Here is a 22,595-nt window from a genome sequence, read left to right on the forward strand (position 1 = left end):
GAATTCCTAGAGGTATGGGTTATTTCAATTCCTAGAGGCATATTTCAATCAACAAACATATAGAATTGGACCCCGTATATAAACTCATACAGATCAAAACCGGATAGTACGCACCATAACGGACCGGACAGTATAAATTCCAAGCGGAGTAGAATAAACATAGAACATAAAACAGAACAGGCCTTTCAGCCTGCACTGATAACATTACTCCATCGGCGGGTCCACTGATGATGTCACCTAGCGTGGTGATGAAACGTCTGAACAAAAGCCAGCTCGGCGAGCAAATCAACAACCTCATCTCAAACTCTATGATTCTTTCTGTCTCCTACATGGTGATAAATGTACCCAAATGCTGATCCATGTAGTCTGACAGAAGCTGCAATTGGACACACTTCCTGCAGCTGTAGTCGTCAGGGATATTTGACCTGCCTCTGATATCCCACATTCTGCAGGAGACACATACTCCCCTGGTGACTGCCATTTTTACCCCCTTGCAACTATTTAATTAAAAATAAATTTGTTAAATTAATTTACAGCTTACTGGATGGACACTCATGTTGGATTCTCACTAAAGAATACTAAATGCACTGTTCAGTAAACAACAGTCTAGGTACTATTCTAAATACCAGTACTGTCCTACTGTACCATTAGCCTAAATCCCACTACTCTTAAATCTTATGGGTATGAAAAGGTAAATGGAAATTGAAGGTAAGAAAAATAAATCACCTGACCACTACTTACCAGTTAGGAGTCTTTCTGTTCAAAACGTCACATTTGAGCTTGCGCCGTAACATAGTGTAGCTCCCATGATAGTCTCCATGTCATGGGTCAAGGTCAGTGCCGCGTGTTGAAGTTTTTACCTGCTCCAACTGCCGTTGTCTTCCTCCAGCCTCTCTGGCTCTGGTTCCTGGCTGCTGATCAGGATAAAGTCTGTTACAAAGTATTTATTCAAATCCTCTGTTGTTTTCTGGTTTTCCCATTTTTGTTTCCCCAACCTTGTGCTCACAGGATCCTGTGTTCACTTTGGCTCCTTTCTTCCTTTTTATATAATGAAAGAAGCTCTTGTTGTCTGTTTTGCCATTACTTGCAAGTTTATTTTTTAAGTTTGCCTCCTACCTCTTTATTAATTTCTTAGCTGTCTTTTATTTGAAATTTGCCCCATCCTCTAATCCACTAACCTTTGGCGAATTGTATGTTTTATCTTTCAATTTGATGGTGAACTTCCCTGGTTAACCGTGGTTGGCATATCCCTTTCCAAAATCCTTCGTCCACACTGAGATATGTCTTTATTGTGAGCCATGAACTATTTTCTTAAATGCCAATCCTCAACCGTCTTTACTGCTGAACTCCTTTCCCAGTCCACTGCAGCCAGCTGTGCTCTCATTCCTTTGTAATTACCCTTATTTGAGTTTAACACAGTTGTTTCTGACACAAGTTCCTCCCTCTCAAACTGAATGCTGAATTCTGCCATGTTATGGTCACTGTTTCTAAGAGGATCTTTTATTCTGGCATCATTATTAAACCTGCCTCATTACACATCACCAGATCCAAAATAGTAATAGGATTAAGGAATTATTTTTAAACAGTGAACTAGATAATTTTTTTTATTTATAAAGCCAGATTCCAGTTGCACTGCTTTCCATTTCCAAAAACTAATTTGTGTCTTCGTCTTAGCATGAGTGCCTGTAATGTGAACTGCAATCCAAATGGTCTGAGCTATGTTGAAGCCTTTGGATGCTGGAGGAGACCAGGGCTCACTAATACCAGCCAGTGTCTCTGGTTCATTGGTTTTGGTCGTCTCAGCTTTTGAAGAGCAGCTGGATTCTCAGGTGAATGTGAACTTTGATTTTCCGCTGTAGGTTTCACATTCATTGGGAAATTGAGCTGTTGTGTAAAACAGTCTTTATTTACAATGGAATAATCAAAGAACGAGACCTTCAATTCTTTCATCTGAGATTTTGCTTTGAGACAACCATTCCAAATATCCACTTGAGGGTCCATAACTGGCCTTGAGTGAAAATACTCTGTTGTGTCTGTTACATCCTTTAAAAATGGTGATTTATCTTCTAGAGCAAGGCGCCACAATGCAGACAGAGGTGATGGCAACTCCATCAGCAGCAGTTGCCCCGTCACAATGAGGTGCAACACCTGGAGCAAGACACAGCATTTTCTCCAGAATGGATATGGTGTATACATGTGAAGATCAGTTTGGGTGGATATGCTGAAATGTAGTCATTCGCAAGTTTAATGTGGTCAAAAGAATCAGCAATTCTGATCTTTAGTGGAGGTGATTTTGGTGTCAGTATCGTAAGAGGTGATGTGTGCAATGGAAAGTGACAATGCTACACAGACCAATGTAAAGCTCATTCTACACAGTTACGTTATTATTGCTAATGCATATACACCATCCACGCTCTCGATTTGAAAAGCATCTGATATCTAATGAAACTACCTACGTTCCATTGCAAATAATACCATACTCATCATTAATTTGAGTGAGCATGCCCCTATTTTGTTCAATGCTTTGGTGAATTTTGCTGTTTTTCATATTGTGTCTATTGTGAAATATCTTGTGCCAATTTTGGGGGAAATTTAATGTTGAGAAGACAGTAACTGCCCGTGCAAATTTTTACTTTGTTCTTGCTTTACAATCAGCAGTTTACGTACTAAATAATTCTGCCTTTAGCCCTGGCTCATTGTATAGCATGGTAATATTGTCAGGTTGGGCTATGGCTAAGCCAAAAGTTTGGAATTCCAAATTCTATCTTTGTGAGACACCATACTTCAAGACTTTGTCTTCCATTTTCATTCAGAATGTTCCAAAATCATTGTGTTGCAATGTGAGATTAGGAGTAAGGCAAAGCAGAAGGAGCTGACCAGAGAGAATTGGTCCAGGACAGGAAGATGTGCAAGTGGGCCCATGACAGGAGCTTTAAATCTGAGATTTCAGTGTCAGCCCCCTGTGAGAAGAAGGTTTTTGGCTTAAAGGCACCTCATTCCAGTCCTGTTTTCGAGCCTTTTCTGATGTTGGGAAAGAGCTGGACTTAACTTTGTTGTTGATTAGCTGGATATATATATTAGTGTTTCACTTCCAGTTAAACCATTTCAGTAGCAAGGGTTCTAGGCTGTTAGTCATACCACTGAGACCTGCTGGCAGATGACAGCATTTCTTCTTTGTGGTGTCTGCTTATTTGTTTTATAGTTTCCTAAGGATGAAGAAAACCTTAAATTGGGATTGTATTGTTGCAACTTCACCCAAAAGCAGCCTATGGGGAGATTTGCCTGGGCCTTCACCTAGACATTGCACCCGAGAGCACTGAACTCTGGACAGTCACTAAGCTAGCTGAGAGTTCAGAGCTAGGAAATCTCCCCTCCTATTTTAGGTTTTTTAAAATCCAGGCATCTTTTGTAACCCATCTCCCTAAAAATGGTGATATTTCAAACAATGGAGAATGCATCAAAGTTGCTGATGTCACAATGATTCTTTGTGTCCTGCGTATTGTGTTGGTTGATAAGGGTTGGTATGTCTTGTAGCTGGTTGAATTAGTGATAGCTATCATGATGAGATTTGCAGTTTCCAAATGAAATAGGAGGCCAATTACACTGGATGATGAGCCCTTTATGGCTTTCTGGTCCAGACACCATTGCATTGATTGCTGTGTGTAGAGAGGAGTCCCAAGGGATATCATGTTGCTGTCAAGAAAGTTAACTTCCCAATGAATTTGTTTAGAAGAGAACTTTTGAGTGAAAGCTCATGCATGATTCAAACTCAGTTTTTATATTGAAAGTAAAGTACAATGATTTACATGAAGTTTTGGGTTTTTCACTCCCCTGAAAAGAATGACAGAAGCCACTATCCATTTGGATATTTGGGTCCCTTTGTTTCATAATATTTTGTTAAAATACTGACCATTTAGATACCAAGAAGAAATTGGTCACATTGTCCTGCCCCATAACCCTGCAGAATAATAAAATTATTGCAGATCAAATATATAATTTCTCCACTCATGAGATTGGGAAAATGTAATGATTTAACCTTCTACTGTTTAACCCAGAAATGTATCAAGCTTAAAGATTTCTTTCTTGTGAGTTTATTTCTAAAACAACAATTCAAAGTTTTAATCTAGTAAAGAGGTTATTAGCAGAGTGACATGATTGTTATTGGGTTGTAGACATAGAAGTGCATCCTGCTGTCCTCATCCCAAACACAGACATGTCCCTTGACGCAGACAGGCATGCACGCTGGCACACTCATTTGCAGGAACAAACATATCCACACAAACTGTTTAAAATGAATTATCATTTTAGGTTAGAGGATTGTTTGCTGACCAGCCACAGTTCACACGTACAGTTACCATAGATCACAGCGTACAAGTCAATCTTTGAAGTCTCTCATTCCTTCCAAAAATGATGCCAACTTATATGTCAGGGATAAAATGTGAACAGCTGGCAGGTGCTTGTTGTTTTAAAATGAGAAAAAATTTCAAATTAAATCATTGTGACATTTTTTATTGAATTCATTACTTCCACTAGGTTACCTTCAGCCATATTCAATATGTTTTTTTTTAAGCAAGATATTAAATTGATTGTCTCCAGTATCACTGCGAGGAGATCATCATTTTGGTCCGAATCACTTCAGCTATGGCTTTATCATAAGGACCCTCCTCTGGAACAGTGTAGCACTTGCTGTTTTTGAATCATCTGCACCCGAATTCATTTTGCTTTCCATCCATTGAATTGCATATTCTGCAACTTTTGAAAGATCTGATGACAGTTTGTGCATTAATAGCATCCAACAATTTGACAAAACCCCACACAGCATCAAGTGGGATAACATGCCTATTTCCACTCTTTGTAGAGGTTTCTTTTTCTCCATCCATCACTTATTCCAATTGCAAAAACGTGATTTTTCATTGGTTTGTTGAGGCACACATCCAAAGATTGGCCTCCAGACATTTGACTCCAGTATAATTACAATATGGGTGTTAATTCTTCACAACTGTCTCTTAACTTTATTGGATGTATGTGATCTGAGCATGTCCTGCACCAAAAAGCTATTATTTACATAGGCTGCTAGGATGTGTGCTCTAGCCTTATCAAGCTATAGCTCGACTTCATCTGACCATAGTCACAGACATGCACAAGAAGTCCTGCAGAAACATGACTTTGGCATGATTTACATTTGAAGTTTAATATAGCCTGTAATTTTATTCAATTTGCCATTCTGAGAATTCAAAAGTGCGTATTGATACATGCTTCTCCACACCAGACCATTGGCTGTCCCCCTTGTCAGGTGCATTTAGCCTTAGACATCTTCCTGCTTCCAGTTCTGCACCAGTTCTTTCACTTCACAGCTTCTGTCATTACAGCATGGTTGTTCGACAAGTTAGCACTTTTTTGCCAGAGGACCCATTTCTGTTCTTCAGTCAGCATATGTGGTCACTGTGAGTCTTTGTGAGCATGTTTTCAACTTAAGTGTATGATCTTGGTGACATGGTCCATGTCGACTGCTTGTTCCCCATGTGTTATGAGGTGAGTAAAATGTAATTCTGAGGTGAAAAATAAAAGCCAACTCCTAATGCGAGAACAACAGTTTTTAGCAGAAAAGAGGATCAGCTTGTATGCAAGTATAGGCCTAAACGTGTATTTGGCTCTGGGAAAATGGGGTTGTCTTTACCTTGTGATCTATGACCCTTGAAATTTATTGAATTCTTAATATTACAATTGAACTGCTACAATTGCTGCATCATATCAGTTCTGTCCAGTCTTTGCTAAAATCAACAGCATGATTCAAACAATTAACACAGTGGAGAACCACCGCTTGTATGCTATAACCTGGAATTTGAAACACTAGACTTCGAGTAACCAGTAGTTGCTCAGGTGCTAGATGAGGAACAAAGATCACCTAAGGAATCAGCTCCTCATTGTTTGTTCAGTCATTTCCACAGGACAATGTGTCTAATCTTTGTCACTGGGGGAATCCGGCCTCCTCTCGTGTTTTATTAGGGCAAGTTGTAGCTGTTCTGGATTGTCACTAATACTAATGCTGTCATTGCTAAATTAGTGCTAATAGTTTGTTTAGTGAAAGCCCTCATGTCTTCCATCTGTTCTCAAATCCTAAAATTACATTTAAAGACGTAGAAGAACGCATTGGATGACACCACAATGTTTGCTCACCATTTAAGTATGACCAGGGAATGCTGGGACCAGGAGCAAGTTGACAAGAGAGGAGGATGACTATATTAGGAGTTGACAAACAATCTTCGGTGACTGCATGTCAAAAAAGAATGTCAATATTTTTCTTGATATTTTAAGCTGCTCACTTAGAATCAAGTTTACACTCCCAGCGCACTTACATACAGCTGCTTATCTTCTTATGTTTTCTGAATAGTTCCTGCAAACGTTGTAAAATACTTGCAAAAAAAAAGGTCCAGTAACTTCAACAAAGAAGAAAATGAGACCCCAGCTCTGCCAATTTTAAACTCTTTGCTAATCCTGTCAGCGACAAATAATCTGTCAGATTCAGCAAACCGAGATTAATTTAACAAGTAATGGAACACATTTCATTCTTACCTGTATTGCATCAGGATAGTCTTTATTCTTTTGTTTATGCTCATTTTTTCCAATCCTTGAAGCTTACAATGTTAAATCAGCTTAGTTACACTAAATATGACCAGTGCCTGTCACATGAAGTGAGCTTCTATTCTCCTGAGCACTGGATGGTTTCCCCAGTTAACACCAGCTGATGGTGACCTACTCTCCAGTGGCAAATCCACGGTTTTTTTTTGCAATATTTATCTCATCTTCCCACCAATTTAATATGTGAGGCAACAGATGGCTGAATCATGTAGATTGACAGTGTACTGACTGTGGCACTGCTGTGCGCTCCCTAGAGTAGCGGTCATCATTTCTGGACATAAGAGCCAATACATCCAACCTAATATGAGCAGGGCATTGGAGATTTTATGTGCATCATTCATTTGGGTCTGATTTGAGATTTTACCACAGACTAAGAACAGTTGCACATGAATTGATACCAGTTTGATTTTCTTTCCTATGAATTAAGGCAAGTGTAAAACTGAGTACTGAGTCACTTAAACCCCATCCTTCCCGTCTGTCTGCGGTCAGACAGTAAAATCCTCTCGTTCCTAAACTCAACTTTGTTTTTACCAAATTGGTGTAGAAGTGTTGTCCTATAAGAACATAAAACATTACAGCACAGTACAGGCCCTTCGGCCCTCGATGTTGTGCCGACCTGTCATACCGATCTCAAGCCCATCTAACCTACACTATTCCACATACATCCGTATGCTTATCTAATGACGACTTAAATGTACCTAAAGTTGGTGAATCTACTACCATTGCAGGCAAAGCGTTCCATTCCCTTACTACTCTGAGTAAAGAAACTACCTCTGACATCAGTCCTATATCTTTCACCCCTCAATTTAAAGCTATGCCCCCTCATGCTCGCCGTCACCATCCTAGGAAAAAGGCTCTCCCTATCCACCCTATCTAACCCTCTGATTATTTTATATGTTTCAATTAAGTCACCTCTCAACCACCTTCTCTCTAATGAAAACCGCCTCAAGTCCCTCAGCCTTTCCTCGTAAGACCTTCCCTCCGAACCAGGCAACATCCTAGTAAATCTCCTCTGCACCCTTTCCAAAGCTTCCACATCCTTCTTATAATGCGGTGACCAGAACTGAACACAATACTCCAAGTGCGGCCGCACCAGAGTTTTGTACAGCTGCAGCATAACCTCTTGGTTCCGGAACTTGATCCCTGTATTAATAAAAGCTAAAACACTGTATGCCTTCTTAACAGCCCTGTCAACATGGGTGGCAACTTTCAAGGATCTGTGTACATGGACACCAAGATCTCTCTGCTCATCTACACTGCTAAGAATCTTACCATTAGCCCTGTACTTTGGTAGGAGTAACCAGAAGGCAAAGTGCATCACCTCACACTTGTTTGCATTAAGCTCCATTTGCCACCTCTCAGCCCAGCTCTGCAGCTTATCTATGTCTCTCTGCAACCTACAGCATCCTTTGTCACTATCCACAACTCCACCGACCTTAGTGTTGTCTGCAAATTTACTAACCCACCCTTCTACCCCCTCATCCAGGTCATTCATAAAAATGACAAACAGCAGTGGACCCAACACCGACCCTTGCGGTACACCACTAGTAACTGGTCTCCAGGATGAACATTTCCCATCAACTACCACCCTCTGTTTTCTTTCAGCAAGCCAATTTCCGATCCAAACTGCTATGTCTCCCACAATTCCATTCCTCCGCATTTTGTACAATAGCCTACTGTGGGGAACCTTATTGAACGCCTTGCTGAAATCCATATACACCACATCAACCGGTTTATTCTCATCTACGTGTTTGGTCACCTTCTCAAAGAACTAAGGTTAGTTTTTAGCTGTCAGCAGAGAAGCAGTTCCTGCCAGGAAGATGAGACCTTGCCTCTATTCAAACAGGACAGCTCTGGGGCCTTTCTTGATCAAAACTGGATAGTGTGGCTTATTGTACCCAGAAATTACAATCAGTGTCTAATAGCTGCTATAGGAACTGAACTACACCATTGAACGAGGTCCTGAATGATTCAGCTCAGCATAAAGGACAAAATGGTGATCAGGATTGGAGCACAACTGGAATAGGAAGTGCCACGCTTTGAAATCGAAGCCCAGTCTCGCTGGCTGCATGAAGTTCAGACTGGCCCTGATAATCTGATATGGCAGGTGTTATGAGCAACATTATATGGGAATTGCATGGGGGAGATGATATGTATACATCTTGCTTAAAATGTGGCTTTTTATTGCATATTTGCCCATTTGTGCTAATAAGTTGGGAATGCCTATCTGTGTACTGTGCTGGTGACCTACATCTGTGCTGTACATTCCCTGTTCTCAGCACACAAAGTTAATTTTTTAAATAGAGTTTGAATCTTATCGTTTTTTTAAACAAGCCAGTATTTTTGATTGCTCAGATGAATTATTACTGCCATGGAATCATCCAGACTCACTCCCATTTTATTACACTAGAAGCTTCCTGCTACATTCAAATAATTCATGATACGTTCTGAAAATTGCAGTATTTCCTGAAAATGTCAGCCTTCCCTGAAATTCATTTCAATGGAGCGTGAAGGAATTTTTTTTAAACCATGAAAAATAAATGAACTGGAAATTCTAGTGACCCATCATATGTACACCAGTGTATCTGTTACAATAATTTGATGTCTTCCTATTTAATGGGTAGTGAGGAATTACCTTTGAAACTTACCATCTGGCTCACATTGTCCCAAGAAAGTTTATTTTCATGTGTTACAACAGTCAGCTGTTCATGCAGAGTATCTTAAAGGTAAAACAAATTCTCAGCAAGCCCTTAAAAATGGACAGTTCTTTTTACAAATTGATATTTCAAGTGTAGTGTTTTGTCAAACTGTATTTAGTCTGTAACTCTGTAGTCTATTATAGCTTTCGCTATCATGGGAAACTGCTAAGAAATAAATTGTACTTATTAAATATCAGAAGTACTATAATTATTTTCTGGTCTGTCACCAAAGTTTCAAGTAACATCAAGTTTGATCTTTTATTTCTTTCTTCACTTGCTATTTCATTTATGAACCTTTACTGTAGCTTCTGGGCAAACATTCATTGCAGCTTCAAAGCTTTGCGAACCTCGTTATAAAAGATGAATATGCTTGTTTTTGAGGATGTTAGTTCCATTGTATCCTTCCATCTCACCATCCCATTTCTATATTCTGACTTGTTACAAAGATCAATTTCCTGTATTTAAAGCAAACTTGGTCATTACTAAACTGGTTTCAAAATTGTAACTACTACTAGTTACGCGAGTGTGACAGATGGTTTTAACTTATAAATAAACAATAAGACACAGAAAAATGAAAGGATAATATACCAAACTTGCAGTGTCAAGGGTGCCTGTAGGGGAGTTGGATTTATAAATCAATAAATTGAGGAGAAAAAATTGATGCAAAGCCTAATAGAAGGCTTAGGCTTGTTATTGTTAATGATGACTTCTCATTTTTAGTTAAGCATCTGTTTAATCAATCAAGTTGCTTACTCTCATTCCAGCACAGCTTTTGTGGAAATTATTTATGATCTATGTGGACCATTAGCTTTTGGAACATTTCCTTACTGAGACACATCTCTGGAATTTAAGTGTCAAAATTGAAGCTGCTTGAAGCCTCATGTCACTATCACATGACATTCTAATAAAATAGAACAAAAGCTGTGTTGAAAAAAAAACCCACTGCAGGTCCATCAAGAGGCCAGTGACAGTTCTGATAAAGGGTCATTGGAGTTGAAATGTCACCTGTTTCGGCCTCTGCAGATGCTATCAGACCTGTTGAGTTTCTCCAGTACCCCTATTTTATTATCTTTAAAAAAAAACTTCAGGATCTGTGGTTCTGTGTTTAGTCATAAACTAGAAGTCTTGATTTGCAATAGATCAATTATGACTTCAGGAATTTAGATATTTTTCTTTATAATAACAATGTTAAAAAAAAAAGTAAAACTATGAAGGAATGGAATTAGGTACAGTCACTATTTGCAGTCTTATTTTAAAAAAAAATTTATCAGATGTTGTTTGAGTGCAGGTATCTCAAAGTACTTACAGCCATCTAAGTGTTTTAAGTGTATTCAGATCCAGTGGAATTAGTTTGTGATTGATACAGGGTTTATGGGGAAGAAAGGGGGAATAGTGGGATTAAAGCAGAGCTATGAGGAGAGTCGGGCAGTGGGACTAGTTTGGGATTGATACAGTGCTACAGGAAGAGTAGAGTAGTCTACAGGAAGAGTAGTGCTGTGGTGGAGAAAAGGGGACAATGGAGTTAGTTGGGCATTGAAAAAAAAAATTATGGAGAGTGCGCACAGGGTAGTGGTGTTACTTTGGGATTGATATAGGGTGGGCGAGTGAAGAAAGGAAGAGAAGTAATGACTCCTCTTTAAAAAAAAAAGAAAAAACACACCACTTGCCTTTTTCTTTAAAAAGGAAAGCAGCAGCAGGGAACAGGCCCTTCGACCCTCCAAGCCTGCACCAATCCAGATCCTCTATCTGGGCCTGTCGCCTACTTTCGCAGGATCTGTATCCCTCTGCTCCCTGCCCAATCATGTATCTGGTCTAGATACATCTTAAAAAAAGGACACAATTGTGCCTGCCTCTACCACCTCCACTGGCAATGTGTTCCAGACACCCACCACACACACTGCGTAAAGACCTTTCCACCCATATCTCCCTTAAAAAGGAAACTTTTCCCCTCTCACCTTGCAATTGTGACCCCCTAGTAATTCAGTCCCCCCCCCCACTGGAGGAGGGTGCGGGGAAAGCCTTTTCCTATCCACCCTGTCGATATATGATTTTTGTCGACCTCCAGTCAGGTTTCTCTCTTCCCCCACCCCACCTCAAGTCTGTCTAATGTAAATAATCCTAATCTACTCAACCTCTCTTCATAGAAAGCACCCTCCATGCCAGGCAACATCCTGGTGAGCATCCTTTGCACCCTCTCCAAAGCATCTTAACCTATGCCTACTAGTATTTAACATTGGAGCCATCTTTTCACAGGGTGGCAACTGTACACACCTTAATTTTATATATTTTCCCCCCCCAGTCACTCAGATTATTTCAGATGAATGCTCTTAGCCAACCTCCCCTTTGACAAACTTAAGTTTAAAACACTGGTATTTTAAAAATCAACTGTCCTTTAGAAGGACAGAGAAACATTAACTTCAATCCTCACTGAATTAGGGAAGATGCTGTGTTTTGACTAGTGGTCAAAAATTTAGTTTCTCTCAGATGCTGCTAGTCCTGACAAAGTATTTTTAAAAATAAAGTTTAACATTTGTCTGGCTTTCTTTAAATGAATAAAAAAATACTTGTCCAAGTGAGTTTTGCATTTAATCCTAGATTGGAGAAGAAGTTTTTGGATTAAAAAGTTAGCCATTTTTTAATTGAAATATGTCAGCTAATGCTGCATTTCCCCTTGCCTTGTCACCACAAGGCTGCAGTCTGTCAACATTATCAGAACTCCAGCCTCCCAAAAGGATTGCTTCTCCAATTATAGAAACTCAGGAGGCTGAAAGTGCATATATCTCTGAAGCACCAGAAATGTCCTTTTTTGCAAAGCCCACACCAAACAAAGCCATAAAAAGTCATCAACATTCAAGAAAGTGTGATCTGGGAGTTATTAATGTCAACTAAGACAGAAGCTTAAGGGTGAAGAATGTTGGCACTGTGCAAGATTCTCATAACAGCAGACTACCCTCGCTTTCTTTTAACCCCAAATGGAGTAAAGTACTAAAATTCAGAATGATCAAACAGCAAATTCATTGTGAGGTTTTATTATATGAAAGCAATGAAATACAGAGGATTGGTGTGCAGGTACACAATCAAAGCAGAAGCCAATGAACTTCAAGCTTCAGAGACATCAGATTTTCCCCTCCACCCCACTCCAAATCAGCCTTTCTATGATTACTTCAGGGAAAGATTTCAGGGTCTCAACAAGAACCACTTGCTGCATTTGTTCCTACTGGAGATCAGAAGCCTGCAGTGTATCAAGGTATAACATCTCACCCCCTTGATACCTACTCAGCTCCTATCACTGTCCAGATGAGCTCAATGCACTTGATTCCTAGTTCTCAGACCTGCGTGCGTGTTGATAAATATAAAACGGAGAATTCTTTTAGAAAGGGAGTTCCTAAGTAGGTTGAAAAAAGGCACTTAAAATGCAAAGTAGAGAGCCATCAGCCACTCATCACCATTCGGACCAGCTCTGTGAAGAAAGAGAGAAAAGTTTATCATTCTGCCATGACAAATAGGAGTTCAAGAAAGGTTCCGATTTAAGTTTTGAAGTTTAGAAACCAACTCAGTCCCAGGAAAACAAGCTATATGCAAAAGCAGTTTCCATAAACGGACAGCAAAAAGTGAGTAACATGCTAAATTGTATCATCCCAATTTACCAAAGTTACTGTGAAAACCAAACTTAGAGGTATATTCTTAATTAGAATTGACTATCTACTCAAAAAATCCAAAACAGGTCACTGGCTCAAATATAGATGGTAATCGGAACCTTTCAGAACCACTCCCCACCTCCACCCACATTTCCTCCTCTCCTCCCACCCCCATAGAATTCTATTCAGCACAGTGGGTCCGAAGTCAGTTTTCCAGTTTGCACTAACTACAGAAAGGAGCAGAAAAACAATGGCAGATCTCAGTCGGGCTGGCAAAGCCTAGTCAGAAAGGAATGCAGGCATGTCAATTCACAGCAACACATTAGATACCAAAGGAATACCATTTGTGTCAAAAGGGTCCCAGTCAGCTGGCAGGGGCAGTTCAAGCTCAAGTTTGTCTAATGTGCTATAACATCAGTTCTACTCAGAAATCACTGGAAGATGCTGAAGCTGAGCAAAGAGGAAATGGATTTCCCCCCACCCACAAAAAGAGGATCAGCAGCATCAGCTATCACTTACTCCTCTGAAGAGAAAAAGTTAAATGTGTCCAATTCAAGTCAAAAATGACAGCTATTGGCACAATAATTCTAAATCAAAATAGAAAGCAGGTGGTAGATGGGAAAAGGCAAATAGATTTTCTCATTATTCAAAAAAAGGATCTGAGGATCCGGGCATGGCTAGGGGCAAGGCCAGCATTTACTGACCATCCCTAATTGCCCTTGAATGGACCACTGAAGTGGCCTAGTCAGTCAGAGTAACTGATGTTGAGAGTTTGGAGTCACATGTAGGCCAGACCAGGTAAGCTGGCACACTTCCATCTTTTTACCACTGCCACAAACTCACCCTAAAATGAAACCACCTATTAGGTCTGCACAGTGGTCACATGGTGACATGGTGTACAGCTGGATGAACACAGCAGGCCAAGCAGCAGAGGAGCAAGAAAGCTGACGTTTTGGGTCGAGACCCTTCTTCAGAAAGTTGAAATGGTTTTCCTTTAGTTGGCAGAAATTCAAGTATAGTTAAGAACCAGAGATGATGCCCTCCCATCCCTCCAACTCATACCTAGAACAAGCCACATGCAAAACATGCCAAAAGGAAAGAAAACAAGTCAAAAATTGGCAGGGAAATAAAGGATTTGTCAATGTGGCGTACCATGGGCTGCCATTCACCCAGACATGATGTGCCTGACAAAAGCTGTCGAAAAAGAAAAATGTTAAACTAGGTGTTTAAAAAGTAGCAAATGCATTTTGAATCAATAAAGGAGTCATCCCAAGAAAGGCAAGGAATTTGGACAGTTTTAAAACCAGGCCATATTTCTTTGTATTTTTTTGAAACTCTCAACTTCACATTTAAGTTGAGAACTGGAGGATGGTAGATTCTCAGACAACCTATTGCAGTGTTTGGTCAAACGTGGAGAATATCCCAGTTGTGCTTTTATTAGCAAATTCTCACAGTATCCTCAGTTATCAAATTGAGGCAGCAAGGGAAACCAGCAAGTTTCATGCCAGGCTTCTTCCACAAGAGGATGAGAACAATGATACAATTGTGCCTACTATCCATTGGCTGGGTGTGTGATCTGGGTGGATGAATGACCAAATTGCCTCCCCAATTAAAAACCAAAAACCAAGAACTACTTATTTGCCCCCTGTCTCCCCCCCCACTTGAGGTTTTCCAGAGGTCTGCTTGCTGCTTTCCATGTAGAGATAGTCTGAAACCTTTGCTACGTGGCATCACCTAGACATCTCAGCAGCATCAACTCAACTGCTGTTGAAATGCAAAGTCTACATACAGGAGATAGAGGCAAACCCATACCGCACAGCTACTTTCCACAGGTCACTGAAGCAACATTTGAACATTCTATTTGAATTGTGATCAAAACTGCAGGTAAATATTTAATATGGAGCTTTGAGCATTCAGACTCTTACCCTCATAGTTGATGCAGCCATTAGCATCCTCATGTCCAGCCAGCAAAGTCTCCACTTCCTCTTCAGTCATTTTCTCACCTAAACATGGACAATGATTTTTAAAAAAAGGCAGACAACATTAACTGTCCTAAAACCAAAAGCAGCTGGAGAGCACACCAAGCCAGCAAAGAACATTTGGCAAGTGATCATACCACAGGCCACACACACAAAAGGACTGACCAATGGAGTTTTCAAACCGAGGGCCACAACACCACAGGTAATTCCTGTGTGTGGAACTTCGATGTCTAAGAGGGATGCCCAGTAATAATGCAGAGATGACAACAGCACGGGCAAGGGTTTGGACAGCAGATGGACAAAATAACAGGTGTACTATCTTGCTAATGGGTAAAAGCCAGGTGAGAATGCAAGTTGCAATGACATGCAGCAACACTTCCCTGAAAGTCACGAAAAAAGGAATTAATTGGGTACATTCACCCGAGGGAGAAGGCTGTTGGTTTCTCTATGTCCACAATTAAGTGCTGGGTAAAGTGATACAGACAACCTTCTACACTTGCCAGCAATTAATGGCCAACCTAGCAGGCAGGAAGAGGGAAGATTGACTAGTGGACTTTAGGATCCAGAAGCGGCCAACAGGTATCCAGATCATTAGTGATACATACAAGTGTTTTTTTTTGCCCCTAAAAAGGGCCACCTAATTAACCTGTTCAGAGATAGAACATTGAACAGTCGAGCACGGTACAGGCCCAACAGCCCACAATGTTGTGCCAAAATTTTACCCTAATCCCAAGGTCTTAACTTCCACCCCTACTTTACACTATCATCCATGTCTTTCTAACAGCCACTTAAATGCCCCAATGAGGCCAACTCCATTACCTTCTCCGGCAATGGATTTTACAGCCCTATCACTGGAGTAAAGAACCGACCTCTGATGTCTCCCCTATAATCTACCTCCACTCACTTTAAAACTATGCCCCCTTATAATAGCTACCTCCACCTGAGGAGCAAGTCTCTGGCTGTCCACTATCTATACCTCTGATCATTTTGTACACCTCTATCAAGCCACCTCTCATCTTTTGTCATTGTAAAGAGAAGAGCCCTAGCTCTCTCAACCTTTCCTCATAAGATCTTTCTTCCATTCCAGGCAACATCCTGGTAAGTCTCCTCTGCACATTTTCCAACACTTCCACATCTTTCCTGTGATTGAGGTGACCAGAACCGGACATACAATTCTCCAGAAGTGGCCGAACCAGGCTTTTGGAGAGCCAGAGCACAACTTCAGAGCTGTGCAACTCAATCCCTCTTCAAAGAGAAGACACCATACGCGTTCTTAACAACTCTATCCACTTGGGTGGCAGCTTTCAGGGAAAGCTGTGGACATGAACCCCAAGATCCCTCTGCTCCTCCACATTGCCAAGAATCTTTCTGTTCACCCTGTATTCTGCTTTAAAATTTGTCCTTCCTAAAATGAATCACCTCACACTTTTCAGGGTTAAACTCCATCTGCCCCTTCTTAGCCCCACTCTGCATCCTATCAATGTCCTTTGCAACCTAGAACAGCCCTCCACACTGTCCACAACGTGACACACCCTTGTATCATCCATGAATTTACTAATCCACCCTTCCACTCCTTCATCCAAAATCATTTACAAAAATCACAAATAGAAGTGGACCCAGAACAGATCCTTGTGGTACACCACTCGTAACAGAGTATGATGTTGAATATTTTCCATCCAGTCACCCTTTGGATTCAGACTTGTCTTGTCAGGGTCAGCCACATTTCCCCTATCCCACACCTCCTTACCTTCCTACCAAGGGGAACCTTATCAAAATGCCTTACTTAAATCCATGTATACCACATCCACTGCTCTACCTTCATCCATGTGTTTGGTCACCTCTTCAAAGAATTCAATAAGGTTTGAGGCATCATCTGCCCCTCACAAATCCATGCTGACTATCAAAAATCAAACTGTGCCTATTCCAAGTGATTGTAAATCCTATCTCAGAGCCCTTTCCAATAAATTTGCCCACCACTGATGCAGGACTAACTGGCCTGTAATTTCCAGGGTTATCCCTATTTTTGGAACAAGGGAATGACGTTTGCCTCTCTCCAATCTTGCAGCACTATATCCACGTACAGTGAGGACAAAAATCGTCACCAAAGGCTCTGCAATCTCTTCCCTTGCTTCCCATAGAATTCTTGGATAAATCCCATCAGGCCTTATCTTCAAATTCCTGGTAGATCTTTCTTACTAACATCCACCTTCTCCAGCCTGTTTCACACTGTCCTCCACTACAACTAGGTTCCTCTCAGTTGTGAATATTAAAGAAAGAAGTGTTCATTGGGGACGTCTCCTATCTCTTTAGGCTCCGTGCACAAATTCCCTTTACAATCCTTGATCGGCCCTACCCTTACTCTGGCCATTCTCTTATTCCTCGTGTACGTGTAATAAGCCTTGGAGTTTTCTGTGATCCTATCTGCCAAGGTTTTCTCATGCCCCCTTATAGCTCTCCCAAGCCCTTTCTTCAGCTCCTTCCTGGACGACTTGTAGAGCCTTTTCAGATCCTTGTTTCTTAAGCATCTTTCTTCCTCTTAACCAGTCATTCAACCGAGAGATCCTCCCTCACTCGACTGCATCTTCACTGCCTGCTACATATCGAGCACACAGTATGCATTCCTTAAAACAAATCTCCACATTTCTAAAGTGCTCTTCCCTGACAGCATCTGTTCCCATTTTATGTTGCCCAGTTCTTGCCTAACAGTTGTAATTACCCTTCCCCCAAATTATAAACCTTACCCTGCTCTATGTACCTCTCCTTTTCCATGACTATTGCAAAAGTAACAGAGATCTGATCACTGCTGCCTAAATGCTCTCCTACCAACAAGTCTAACACTTGGCCCAGTTCATTGCTCAGCACCAAATCCAAAGTGGCCTCTCCTCATGTTGGTCTATCTAGATACTGTGTCAGAAATCCTTCCTGAATGCATTGGACAAAAATCTGCTCCATCTAAACTATTAGAACTAAAACATTTCCAATCAATGTTTGGAAAGTTAAGTCACCCATGGCTACAACACTGTTTTCTGCACCATTCTAGTATCTGCCTGCCAATTTGTTCCTCCACTTCTCAGCAACTATTAGGAGGTCTAAAAATCCCCCAAAGTGACTGCTCCTTCCTTGTTCCTGACTGCCACCCAAACTGACTCTGTAGACATATTGTTCTTGAACTGCCTTTCAGTAGCTGCTACACCAGCCCTGACTAGCAATGCCACTCTGCCACCTCTTACCACCCTCCCTATTTCTTTTAGGGCATCTAAATCCCAGAACTTCCAACCATTCCTGTCTGAGTTACCCAAGTTTCTGTAAGGGCCACAGTATCGTAGCTCAAAGTACTGACCCATGCTCTAAGTTCATCTGCTTTATTTCTGATACTTCTAGCCATCTGCGTCCACAATTACACTCCATTGATTACATTTCTTGGTTAATAGATGCTACTACACACCTCAGTAGGTTGGACCTGAACTCAGGACACTACCCCAGCATCACAAGAGGGCAGACAAAAGCCTAGAATAGGGCATGTATCTCAACCTTGCTCACCTGTCAGCTCCAAGTGTGTGGATTGGCAGGTCATTTAGTACATCAGCTTGCAGGTGTGGTTTGTGTGTTAGTCACCATGTTTCCCAACCACCACAAAACAAAAACACAAGTTGTGACAATTCCAGTAGGGGAACAATTATGGTAATAAAATGGGCAACTGAGATTTCTTCACTTTGACATCAAAAAAAATTAACTACTGTATTATACACAGTTTACTATTAGATTCCCTACAATGTGGAAACAGGCCCTTTGGCCCAACAAGTCCACACCACCCCTTGAAGCATCCCACCCAGACCCATCCCCCTAGAACCCACACACCCCTGAACACTACGAGCAATTTAGCATGGCCAATCCACCTAACCTGCACATCTTTGGACTGTGGGAGGAAACCAGAGCATCCGGAGGAAACCCAGGCGGGGCGGCAGAGAAAGAGAGAGAGGAGGAATGGGCAAACGCCACACAGTCACCCGAGGCAGGAATCAAACCTGGGTCCCTGGCACTATGAGGCTGCAGTGCTAACCACTGAGCCGCCGTGCCGCCCCCATATTCAAGTGAAGAATATAACTGGAGGTGGTACATTAAAAGGCTCACTAAACTGGTCTCTGGAATGAGTAATTTGACCCAATTTGAGTTAAGAATGAGCACTCTCATTGAAACAAAATTCTGAAAGGGCTTGAATGGATTGATACCAAGGTAATTTTGCCCCAGATTTTTTGTGTGTGTGTGTGTGTGTGTGTGTGTGTGGGGGGGGGGGGGGGTGAGGAGGGAGAAGAAACCAAGAACCTGACGGTGCAGTCTCAGGCTAAAGAAAGGGCTCATTATTTAGGACACAGACAAGTTCCTATTTAAAAATTCTTATTGGTAACCTGAAAAAAAAGGCCACACCTAGCCAGAAATACCCATTTTCTCCTTCCCCCCCCCCCCCCCCACCTGTTATAAAATGATCAATTGGAGTTAAGTTATGATGTTTTCTGTTGGAAGTAGGGACTCTAGCTGAGTGTTCAAATTGGGAGAATTTACATTCAGAAATGAAAAAACAGAAGTTTTTTTTTAAAAATCCAGAAATTAGCCTGATCCTTCAACACTGCAGTAAAGTCACAGAAGAGTGAAGCAAAAACCATCCTGGGTCTGTCTTCATTTAACAAAATAAGATGCTCACAAGTGCTTTGTAACATTCTATAGAGTTTGGCATGGTTATATTCTAAAATGTGACCACAATAGATGAAACATTACCAAGAGTGACCAACACATGACGTAGCTCTGCACCCATGACTGTGCCATTGCCTTCTTTATCAAAGACACGCAGACCCTCAACAAAGTCTTCGAAAGTTCCTGGTTCCTTGTTTCTTGCAATGTCCTGAAGCTTGGGAAGGAACTGCTCAAAGTCCAATGTTTTCACATTCATGTCTGAAAATGGAAAAAGAAGTTTACTTCTGTCTTTGTTCCCCATTACTTTGGGTCACAGACATGCAAACTACCAAGTTGTTGCTGGGCAATCAATTAAGGAGACATGCTGGAATCCTGACAAAAAAAAAGAGCACAAAATGTCTATCCAATTAGATCAGCAAGATACAGAAAAAACCAAACTTTGGAACAAAAACTAAAAAAAGTTAACAAACCTATTCAATATGGATAAAGCACTTATTTTAATTATTTATCTAATTTCTTTGTTGAAAAGGTAATGGAATTGCTTCCAGAACTTTATCATGCAGCACACCACACCATAACTCACTATGCCAAAAAAAAAGTTTCTCTACTCAACTTCGTTTTACTAAAAAAAAATGCATCATATCATTACCAACCAGTGGACACAGAAGATGGGGAAAATCAATTGTCTGAACTCCACACAATTTTGAAAGCCTATTATCTTCAACCTTCTGCTCCAAGGGGGAAATCACCACTAGCTTCTGTGTATGACAGAATTCCCTCATCCTGTGCAAGTCACCTCAAAATCTTCTCATGGCTTAAAACATCCCCACTTTCCTAGCCCTTCCCTGATTACAGCACCTTCTGGTCCTTACCTTCAGGCTTTGGGTTCCCAAGGACTTTTAAGACTTCAGCATTGCATGGATTCTGGCCAAGAGCACGCAAGACGTCACCAAACTGGTTGTAGCCAATTTTACCTTCACCAATGCGGTCATAGAGGTAAAATGCCTCTTTGAATTCTGAAAAGAAAAAAAAAGTGTTACTCAAAGAATATGCAGCTTTAAACAGGCAAACAGAATCAAAAGGAGACAGACAGTCACAAGATTAAATTTTGAGAGATTTAGGACAGAGAAGAAGTTGAGTACACAAACAATCCTGAATACAAGCTTTTCTAGACAGACAATTGGTGGTCATAACAATGATTAGCTGTGGAGAGACAGGATGTCCCTGACTAGTCAAGGGCAGAATCTATTTGTTTAGAGTGTTAAGAAAAATTGAGACACCATCACAATACTGGCTATTCACCTAAAAATTGACCAGCCAACTAATGAGGAAAGACATGGGATAAGATTAGCAACAAAATCGCATGAAAGCAAGTTTTTTTTAAGATCAAGTTACAATCATCCCTACAAATCAATGCACATCTAAGAGAGGCGACAGTTAGGTGTGGTCAGAGAGACCAGGTCACTTAGCTTTGCAAGCTGCCACAATCAAAACGCAGGAGGGAGAAACATGATTCCAGTCCAGGAGATTGGCCTTATTTTGGCCAGGAGCAAGAATTGTCAGAACAGACCTATCTGCTGATCAAGGGAAACTATAAACTGAGGCAAGGCACCTTGAGACAGTCACTACATAGCAAACAAGAATACAGGAACCCCCAAGATGGGAGCTACTGTTGACTGTTCACTGAATTGCAATTCAGTGGAGAGCATGATGAGATAAATATAACTAGAATATTTTTCTCTGCAGTTTAAAAGTAAGTTGCCCACATGAAATAAAATGCTTGGCAAATACGAAGTCCTATTAAACTGCAGTAAGAGTTTCAAGACACTTTTCAGTTCAACTGGAAGCTTTCTGTCTCATGGAAATAATAACGTTGTGAATAGCAAGAACAGATGCTGGAGACAGTCAATACAGTGGAGGAAGCAGGTCAGGCAGCAAAGGGCCAGAAAAGTCGACGTTTCAGGCCGACCGCGCAGTTTCAAGTTTTCCAGCTAACACAAAGCTTGCACGCATTGTGAACGGTGGGGAGCCTTCGAAGCTAAAGGGACTGGTGAATTACGGTGGTGGTAGTGTCCGTACCTCGGGGGTTGGGGTAAGGTTGCTGAAATTAAACGCGATCAAGACTTTCAAAAAGAAATGAAGAACAATTGGAGGCCTGCGAGGGGTACGGGCCGAGCAATGGGACTGAGTTAGCTATGCCGTAACCAATGCACGAATGATTCATGCATTTCATGCTGTGTAAATACTTCAAGCTTTGCTTTTCTCAAGCAGTTATGAAGCGGCGAAGGAATGGATTAGTAAGCAACGCAAATTAATGCGAGGTAATCAAAACTTAGACGTCGTGGTCTGAATTTACAGCCAGGGAGATTGCTAAACCAGTAGACGCACTTGAGGAATGAGGGCTGGAACCAGGCTGTCGACAGCCGCGCTGAGCGAGAGGGATCTTTGTCCTTATTTGGAGTGAGCTTGTACTGTCAGTCTAGGGCGGACGGGGGAAGGAGTGAAAAGGCGCGGTTTCCGGCTTTCGTAGTAAGGAAAGCAAGGCCAGTTTTTTTTTTGGGGGGGGGGGGTCGTGCAAGGCGAGATCAAGGTGCATCTAGGCCTTCGTCAGTGACTTCTTGAGAGTTTTTCCTCCTCCACTGCGGGAGAATTAGCAAACTACTGCCGGTATAGGTTCAGGCTAAAATCCCTTCCCATAGCCAATCAGAAACTGAAGACAGAAACTTACCGGCGATCTGATCCTCGGTGAAATCACACTGCAAAAAGAGGAAGAAAAACAATGTTAGTTGTGGGGTGTGGGAGCCATATCCCACCATCAGCTACTCATTCACTCACCATCCTGTACTCCTACTGTTGCTCCAAGTCCACGTCGCTTGTTCCTTCTGTTTCTCTTTGTGATCTTCACACCGGATATTGACAGATCCTCCTCCAATCAGGGACCGCCCTTGTCG

The 22,595-nt window shown here is 41.3% G+C and overlaps 2 protein-coding genes across 9 annotated transcripts in view; one reads left to right on the forward strand and one right to left on the reverse strand.

The window, feature by feature from the left end:
- Positions 1 to 9,531, forward strand: part of LOC125448180 (SWI/SNF complex subunit SMARCC2) — a 171,329-nt gene extending 161,798 nt beyond the window's left edge. For 6 of the 7 annotated variants that reach the window (XM_059643444.1, XM_048523272.2, XM_048523275.2 and 3 more), the window contains one exon: positions 2,071 to 9,531. In XM_059643444.1, the coding sequence (XP_059499427.1) occupies positions 2,071 to 2,138 (68 nt within the window). In that variant the 3' untranslated portion in view covers positions 2,139 to 9,531. The remainder of the gene's footprint in view (positions 1 to 2,070) is intronic. The other variant, XM_048523277.2, reaches the window with a different exon arrangement.
- Positions 9,532 to 12,351: 2,820 nt separating this feature from the next.
- On the reverse strand, positions 12,352 to 22,586 carry LOC125448193 (myosin light polypeptide 6-like). Of its 2 annotated transcripts, XM_048523303.2 has the most exons (7): positions 22,480 to 22,586; positions 22,373 to 22,400; positions 20,517 to 20,660; positions 19,729 to 19,902; positions 14,902 to 14,979; positions 14,129 to 14,170; positions 12,352 to 12,798 (listed from the first exon to the last, which is right to left on the reverse strand). In XM_048523303.2, exons 1-6 carry the CDS (start codon positions 22,480 to 22,482, stop codon positions 14,142 to 14,144), a joined length of 456 nt encoding a protein of 151 aa, XP_048379260.1. In that variant the 5' UTR covers positions 22,483 to 22,586; the 3' UTR covers positions 12,352 to 12,798; positions 14,129 to 14,141. The 2 variants fall into 2 exon arrangements, with proteins under 2 accessions (XP_048379260.1, XP_048379259.1); XM_048523302.2 differs by lacking the exon at positions 14,129 to 14,170.
- Between the last annotated feature and the right edge of the window lie 9 nt (positions 22,587 to 22,595).

This window comes from Stegostoma tigrinum, chromosome X, assembly GCF_030684315.1.
Source record: "Stegostoma tigrinum isolate sSteTig4 chromosome X, sSteTig4.hap1, whole genome shotgun sequence".
In the NCBI taxonomy this organism is placed as follows: domain Eukaryota; kingdom Metazoa; phylum Chordata; class Chondrichthyes; order Orectolobiformes; family Stegostomatidae; genus Stegostoma; species Stegostoma tigrinum.